The 8867-nt window shown below is 51.6% G+C and overlaps 1 protein-coding gene across 1 annotated transcript; it reads right to left on the reverse strand.

The window, feature by feature from the left end:
* Positions 1 to 5966: 5966 nt before the first annotated feature.
* On the reverse strand, positions 5967 to 7739 carry INSM1 (INSM transcriptional repressor 1). The gene has a single exon (XM_049774337.1). It carries the CDS (start codon positions 7737 to 7739, stop codon positions 6138 to 6140), a length of 1602 nt encoding a protein of 533 aa, XP_049630294.1. The 3' UTR covers positions 5967 to 6137.
* Positions 7740 to 8867: the final 1128 nt, after the last annotated feature.

The raw sequence follows: 8867 nt of genomic DNA on the forward strand, positions 1-8867 counted from the left end.
CTCTAGTTTCACCATCAAAAACCTGTAACTTACCTAGTCCTGTAAGTTACAAGTGATCTGGATGTTTATATGGAGTGTGTTTATGTCATTTAACTGACCTCATTTACACTAGGGGCCATTTGCCAGGAAATGTCTTTACCAGACCCAAATGTGCCTACTGCAAAAAATAAACCAAGTTTTACAATATCCATATGGCAGGGTCAGGGTTTCATGCCATATCATCCAACATTGTCATTCCTGTTCTCCTTGTTTCTTTGTTTTTCTTTTTTAATTGAAGCACCATCAGATTATATCACAGAGGGGCCCGGAGAGATAGCACAGTGGCGTTTGCCTTGCAAGCAGCCGATCCAGTACCAAAGGTGGTTGGTTCGAATCCCAGTGTCCCATATGGTCCCCGTGCCTGCCAGGAGCTATTTCTGAGAAGATGGCCAGGAGTAACCCCTGAGCATCGCCAGGTGTGGCCCAAAAACCAAAAAAAAAAAAAAAAAAGATTATATCACAGAGGTGTCAGGTGTAAATTATTGTGAATCAATATATTGCTTGATCTTAAGAAGAAAGAAAGAAGATATAAAGAACAAAAGGAAGGATAAAGAAAGAAAATCAAAAGAATGGAGAAAGGAAAAAAGAGCAAAAGAAAGGAAAAAGAAAAGAAAAACGAAAAGCATAAGGAAGGAAACAGGGAAGGAAGGAAACAGAAAAGGAAGAAAGGAAGGAAGGAAGGAAACAGGGAAGGAAGGAAGGAAAGAAGAAAGGAAGGAAGGAAGGAAGGAAGGAAGGAAGGAAGGAAGGAAGGAAGGAAGGAAGGAAGGAAGGAAGGAAGGAAGGAAGGAAAGAAGGAAAGAAGGAAAGAAGGAAAGAAGGAGTGAAGTGTTTTGCTCACAGCTTGCCTATCACAGGCCAGTGGGTCTTAATTTATCCTGAATGCCAGAGTGTGTCACTTCCTCAGAGTTGCCTTTCATTTTATAGTTTCAGAAATTCACCCCTTTGGTCTTGTTGGAACCAGGAGCATCCTTTTCTCTCTGGTATATAGTTGAGTCAGCATTTTGTAGGAAGCCAGGGGGGCTCAGTGGGGTCCAAAGAGAATGTGCAGGCCACCTTCTAGAAACACACAAACAATGGCACACACACACACACACACACACACACACACACACACGCATGCATGCACGCACATGTGCATGCACCTCTCTGTCTCTGTCTGTCTCTCTCTATCTCTCTGTCTCTCTCTCTAAGACATATGGTAGGTAAAGAATTCCTAAAGCAGATAATTCCATTAGCTCTTCTCTGGGGTTAAGTGATTCCTATGCGTTGCTTTGTTTGAAGGTTTTGTAGGTGGCTATAGAGTGAAGTCCAGTGACAGGCAACTGGTATGAAGACTAGCCTATCACTTGGGAAATCTGCAGAATCAATGCCCACTCCTCAACAGCTGCTCCTGGCTGGGTGTGCCTAGACTTTGGCACCCCATCATACTGTGTCACAGGATGCAGCAGAATCTCCAGCCTTAGAGCTTTAGCTCTGTCTTGGGGTCTGGGTACATTGGGTGAACTTGCCACAGGGCCCTATGGCCACCTGAATGTGGGAGCTCCTGGTATTGTCCCCAATGAGAAGGCTGGTACTCTTGGCTGAGACCCTTCAGCTCTTCTGTGCTGCTGAAAGTTGGGGAAGCCCCACATTCTCCAGGTCCGAGGGAAAGTCCTTTAGGGTACAGCAGTAAGGCCCAAGAAAGGGCTACCCCAGCATGTCTTGCAGCTGTTTCGGTCTCAGGCTCCCTGCAGAATTAGGGCAAGTGTAGAACAGCTTTTGGCTTTTTATTATACCACATGGGTAGGAAGTCACAAAATGTGGAGTCAATTGGCAACATTTTATTATTATTATTTTTTGGCTTTCTCCTTTAGCCTCTCCCTCCTTGATCTTGTTACTTTTGCTGACCCCATAGATGACTTCCCTGAAAAACTACACCCTCCCCCACAAAACTAATCCCAACTACCAATTCCTGACTGTATGACAGTGTAGGAATCTTGGCTGGTTTCGACAGTGAAAAAAGCTTGGAACTAACTTAGACATGCATACTATCCTCAGTAATTTTTTTCTTTGTGGTTTTTGGATTTGAGTATTACAGCTGGCAGTGCTCATGGGTTACTTCTAGTTCTTCGTGCATTCTGGTGGGCCCCAAGAACTATATGGGAAGCGAGGGGTTGAAACCAGGTCAACTGCATGCAAGGCAAGCGTTTTACCCTCTGTACTATCTCTCTGGCCCCTGTCCTTGGAATTTTTCTTACAATTATAAGGAAGGTGAGGAGTATTCATCCACTTTATATTCTAATGTAAGAAATATAGTTAGGAACTTATTATCCAGTGATGGAAGAGAGAGATAAGTTTAGTGATGGAGATAATATATATTCTGCAGGTTATTCTGCCAATTCACATTGCATTTATTGCAAAATAAGTTACTTTCTCTAAATGAACTCAAACACCATTTGCTGTAAAATTATTCATAAGGGCCAGCCCCACTGGTGCTGGGATTAGGGGTGGTGTGTGTGGGGGGGTGATGATTTACTCAGTGATGTGGGTCTGACCTCCTCCAGACTCTGGGCCACTGCAGCAGTGCTTAAGGGAACATGTGTTGCCAGTGGGCTCTTGTATGTGCTAGAAATGTGTTCTACCAAGTACTTAACTTTCCTCCCCAGTCTTTACTATACTATTTCACTTGACTTAAAGTCTGTTATATTTTCTAAAGGGTATGTTTTGATCAATGAAAATATGTTTTCACAGAGGATGAAGAAGCACATTTGCAAAGGTACCAAATTATTCTCACCATCTTGAAAATAGATATTAGATAAATTTGTTTTAGAATTATGGACAAGAAAGAAAACTAGCTAGGTGGTAAAATACAAAACCTGCAAATAAGTATTGACTTGGCCAGCCATTACATTTTTGTGTAGATCTAATAGTGCTCAGGACTTGCTCCTGGCTCTGTGCTCAGGGATCACTCCTTCAGAGCTCAGTAGGGACCGTATGTGGTGTTGGGGATTATACTTAGGTTGTCTATGTATAAAGCAAGTGTATTGATCCACTTTACTATCTCTCTGGCCCTCAACTATTGGATTTTTAAGGAAACATTTTATGAGGAGAAAGACAGATGAGAAGTAATAGGGGGCAGAGGGCAAGGAGATCTATGTATACTGGTGATGTTAAGGAATGACAGAGCTAAATATACAAACCAGAGTCAACAATACTGAAATCATGAGATTTAAATTTTAACACCCAAATCTCAAAAAGTGCCTGTTAAGATGGCAGACTCAAGGGGATGGGGTTGTAATGGGAATGTAAAAACATTGATGAAGGGAAGTTGACATTGGTGGTGGGATCAGTGCTGGAATATTCTATGTATAAAACTCAACTTTTAATAACTTTGTAGATCATAGTGCTTTAATAAAAAATAAAAGGAGCATGTGACCTTCAAATCTGAGGGACTGAAGAAAATGTAGTGAAATTTAGATAAAATATGTGGAAAGCCCTGTATTAGTATTTCTCCCAGAGGACTAGCTATCAGTCCACTGTCAAATTTCAATTGAAATTAGCCATCAATCTAATTTTAGTAACCACTATTGTTTGTCTATAAACATTTTTTATATGTGACAGCACTGATTTTTTGTCTTCCTGAAGTTTGCAATCTATGAAAACACATCTTCATCCTTGATAAAAGGTGACTGGCAGCATTCTGGAGGCAACTCACCTGTAGTGACTTCTCTTTCATTGTATTCTACCTCAAGACCCTTGCAGAGGGAAATAATCATTGTTCCTGACCAACAGAGCCTTTTGCTAAATAAACTCTCTTACACATACAACTCAGGCTCAGAATCTGAAAATGATCTATTTGGATCCATTTGTCTTTCCCCCCTTTTCTCATGAATTACCCTCTCCCCCCCTTTTTTTAAACCCTTACTGGCTATTTCCTTAGAGATTTACCCTTTCACTCTGCAGAACTGAATTCTATTTGTTGGGCAAACCTGAAATTTAGTTAGGCTTCAGATTGGGGGGGGGGGGTTGCGAGGGCTAAGGATAGCAAAGCTCAGTGCAAAAAAAAAAATGGAGGAAAAGGCGCTGGTGATATTTAGCACAACTCTGTAATGGAGTGTTTCAAAGATGGAGAAAACCACTCACAATATTAACTGGTGAGTATCAGAATTGTTCTTCAAAGTGACACATAACGAAAAACATTGTAATTATCTGTTATTAAATTTAATGTCCCAAACAGATGGTGTTCTATTTCCCCTCCTCCAAATGGATTGGTTACCTGATTGGAAAATCATTTCTAAACTTAATCTTGAATTCAGTTGCTTTTAAAATTTTCCTGTGCTTTCCAAAGAAAATGTGAATTAGGCAGCTTTGAAAATCTGGCTGGAAAATCCTCCTTTCTACTTTCTTCTATTTGATATTTAAGGATTGAGTCACCACCAAATTATCAGGAAATGGAACACCAGCTAAAGTAAGGTGTTTTGACATCCCTTTGGTTGTGAGGATAGATCCTAATGGACACTTGCATTTAATTCTTCAAAAAACAAATTCCTGTTCCCTCAATTCCAACCCCACCCTCCACTATATTTCCCAGGATAGCTAAGAGTCTCAGATCCAGGGAGCCTTGATGAGCTGCCATTTCAGAAAAGTAGAATCCAGAGTGTCTGCTTCACTTATGATGCCACTCAGCTAGTGACAGTGAGGTTTTCCTTAATAGAAAAAAAAATTTTTTTTAACTCACTTGAGTTCTATTTCAGATTCTGATAGAAATCCTGTGAGACACAAATAAATCCACTTTCTTTTGACTTTGAAAATATTTTATTTGAATAGTAAATAGTTATACAGTTGGAACAGTTCTATTGAAGCTTTCTATAAATAGCTAACAATTAAGAAAATAATGTATGTAGAAAAGAGATTGCATTTAAAAGTAAGAGCTGTCAGTTGTACAAGGGCCTTAGGGGTGCCCCAAGCAGAATAAAATGGTAGGTTACCTGTAATTCGCTCAGATAGATATAAAAGTTAAAACTTTTAGCAGATCCCTTTAGAAAAAGGCTCTCTTCTAAAATGCACAGTGAAATGTCAAGAGTGGCAGGGGGAAAATAAAACACACCAAAAGAAAAGAAAAGATCTGCAATCAAATAATATCATAATCTTCATAATTAATATAAATAAATAAAGAATAAATAACAATTACGCATAAGTCAACTTATACATGTCGAGAGAACTCAGTGCTACCTCAATGAAGATGATTAAACCGAAAAAGGTCTCATGGGAAATACTGAGGCAGTTCCTACAACATCTTTAGAAAAAACCCTTCCCTCCCCCCCCCTCAAAAAAAAAATTCCCAAACAGACAACAGTTCAAGGCATTTGTGGCTAGACTAAAGAAAACGTTTTTTTTCTTTTTAAGCAATTTGAATCGTTCACATAAAATAAAAAAAAGGGTAAAGCCAGACTCCAGCAGTTCACAAGCCATAATAAAGCTAATCATGGGGGGGGGATTCAATTTACAGCCTGTGACGTATAAAGGCATTTATTCCTCAAGATTCACCCAAAAACAAACCCGTACACTACATATATCGAGAGCAGAGATTGGTAGGCAAGAGCAAACCGCATTTTTCTAAACCATGACCACAGCGAAACTAGCAAGAAAAACAGCTCTGCCCCTCGGACGGACGGACGGACAGGCGGACGGACGGACGGGAGGGCTTCCAGCCACGACAGCAACGCGGGCGGCTTCTCTCCGTCCTCCGGAAAGCGAAGAGCTCCTGTGACTCGGGGGACACAGGGACACCGTGCAGAGGGGGGCAGAAGGGGTGACAGTGTTGGAGGGTTTGGGGGTCTGGAAGGAGAAGACAGCACGAGAGGACCAGGGTTCCCATCACACGCCACACCGAGAGAAGCGGAGGAGACAATACTTTGGCCGGGGGTGGGTGGGTGGATGGGTGGATGGGCGCCTCACCCCACCCCACCCCACCCCATCCCACCGCGCAGCGAGGCGAGGCGAGGCGACGCGGCGCGGTTTCGGGGTGTGCGGGGCACGCGCTCTCGCTCGCCGTGGATCTCCAAGCGAAGGCACAGTTCGGGGGGTGGGGAGCCCCGGGCGGAGGAGCGCGCGCTCTAGCAGGCGGGCCGCACGGGCACCTGCAGGAGGATCACCTGTCTGTTCTCGGACGGGTGGCACTTGTTGATGTGCCGCGTGAGGCCCGGCGAGCTGTAGAAGGTGGCCGGGCAGTACTTGCAGGGGAACATCTGCGCCGCGTGCAGCAGGCGCAGGTGGCGCTCCTGGGCGCCCTTGCTGGGGAACGTCTCCCCGCACACGGGGCACAGGTGGCACTCGGCGGCCGCGCTCAGGCCCAGCACGCCGGCTCCCTCGCCGTCGCCCCCCGCCTCGGCGGGCGCCTGCTCGTCGGGCGCCGGGTACAGCGGCAGCAGGTCCTCGGCCGGCGGGGGCCCGCCCTGGGCCGGCAGCGCCTGGTGGTGGTGCGCCAGCAGGTGCTTGCGCAGATAGGCCTGGCGGCGGAACTTCTTGGCGCACTGGTGGCACTCGTACAGCCCGTCTTCCGAGCCCGACTCGGACACGCCGCCGGGGCTCGGCGTGTCGCGGTCGCTGCTGCCGCTGGCGGCGGCGTCGCGCGCCTCGGCCCGGGCGGCGGCGGCTTCGGGCTCGGCGGCGCGGGCGGTGGCGGCGGCGGCGGGCGCGGGCCGGGGCTTGTGCCAGCGGCGGTGCGAGGCCAGGTTGGCGGGGCAGCTGAAGACCTTGGCGCACTCGGGGCAGCGGTACTCCACGCGCACGATGCGCGAGCACTTGTGCTGCGCCAGGGCGAACGGGTCCGCGTACTCCTCCTTGCACAGCTGGCAGATGAACTCGCCCAGCGGCCGCGCGGCGCCCCCCGAGCGCCCCCGCGGCGCCTCCACGGGGCCCTCCTTGATCTTGAGCCCCAGCACCGGGGACGTGGTCACCTCGTCTTCGAAGTGCAGCTTGCGGATGGCTTTGGGCTTCTTGGCGCCGCCGGACGCCTTGGCCACCTTGGCGGGCGCTTCAGCCACGGCGGCGGCGGCGGCGTGGGGCGCGGGGCGCTTCCCCGGGGGTCTCAGGGAGGCGGCCGGGGGCATCTGGGGCCCGGGCCCCGGTGCGCGCGCCGCCTCGGCGCCGGTGGCGAACGCCGTGCCCATCTTGAGCTCGGCGGGCGCGAAGAGCAGCGGGTCGCCGCCGCAGGTGCCCACGCTGCCCGCGCCGCCCGCTCCGCCGCCGCCCGCGCCGCCGCCGCCGCCGCCCGCTCCGAGCAGCGCGGCGGGCGTGGGGAAGGACTCGGCCGAGACGGGCGAGCCGAGGTTAAAGCTGCGCTCGAAGTACTTGTGCTTCTCGTGCTCGCGGCTCACCGGCCGCGTGGGGCTGTAGAGCGGCGCGGGGTGCGCGGCCTCGGGGTTGCCGAAGTGCGCGGCGGCTCGCGGGCCCGCCGGGGGTGGCGGCGGCGGCGGCGGGCCCGGGGCGCAGGCGAGCGCCGCGGCCAGGGCGGCATGAGCGCGCTCGGCCGGCTGAGGGGGCGGCGGCGGCAAGGGCAGCGGGCCCGGCCCGGGGCTGGGCATCGGGGGCTCGGCTAGAGCCACCCCGCAGCCGGGCGAGAGCAGCGGAGCGCGGTCGCCGTCTTCGCCGCCGCGCACCCGGTAGGACACGGGCGTGGACTTCTTGCTGCGCTTCACCAGGAAGCCGCGGGGCATGGTGGAGCGCAGCGAGGTGCCAGGCACACCGGCTCGGTGGTGCTGCTGCTGCTGCTGCAGCCTCTGCCTTCTGCCCCGGGGGCCTCAAGGCACCCAGCCCATCGCCCGGCGCGGCGCGGCGCGGCTCGGCTAGCTCAGCTCTGCGCCCCGCACGCGCGTCCCTGTCCCTGAGCTCCGGAGCCGCTCCCTTTTAACGGGGGGAGGGGGCCATTGTTCTCGCCTCCCGCTTCCCCCGTAGCCAATCACCGTGCCCGCTGCTCCTCCGCTCGGGCAGAGTGGGAGGGCACCGGGGCGACCCAAAAGGGGGCCGGGACTCGGGGGTCGCCCTGTAGGTGCGGCAGATGTACCTGAGGGCGCCAGGGCCCCCCGCGCGCGCGCCCCGGCGCCGCCCCGCCCGGCCCCGGCACACGCCCGGCCCCGCCTCCCTTCACGCTCGGCTGCGCCTCTATGGGGAGGCGCACGTGCCTGGGCTTTGTGTCGGGGCTCCGGGGGGCGCCGAGCCGCCAAATGGGCCCGTCCATCAGCACGACAATGCGCTCCCCCCCCCTTCTCCTGCGCGGGGATTACCCCGCGGGTCGCGAGCAAAATAGCAACAAAGGAGAAGGTGCCCCAAATATGTCAGGGGGTGCCATCCTGGGAGCCGGCGCGCAGGGTGGGGGGAAGTTAGGCGCGCGGATTGGGTAGGGGGCGGCGGACGTCTGCTGGGGCGAGAGCGGGGCGTGCAGGGAGGCGCAGAAACTCCTCCAGAAGATTGAAAAGAAAAAAAAAAATTAGCTGTAAAGCCAGAGCTGCTGGCACTCGGACCCGTGCGCTTAGAGGGCCCGGTAGGGTGCAGAAGATGGGAGACAGAGAGGGTCTGTGGGTCGAAGAGGATCTGACCCGGCTGCTGCCGCGTCTGCGGGCACAGCATGAGCCACCTGCGGTCTTTGCTGTCCAGTGGGCGACACACACACGCTTCTGCTTCTCCCATCTCCAGTCCACCTGGCGCTTGGGGACAGTGGAGGAACTGTGTGTGTGTGTGTGTGTGTGTGTGTGTGTGCGTGTGTGTGTGTGTGTGTGTGTGTGTGTGTGTTCGATGTCACAACTTTTACTTTTTTTGTGTGTGTGAAATGACCAAGGTTCGGGGAT

Source organism: Suncus etruscus, chromosome 6 (assembly GCF_024139225.1).
Source record: "Suncus etruscus isolate mSunEtr1 chromosome 6, mSunEtr1.pri.cur, whole genome shotgun sequence".
Lineage (NCBI taxonomy): Eukaryota > Metazoa > Chordata > Mammalia > Eulipotyphla > Soricidae > Suncus > Suncus etruscus.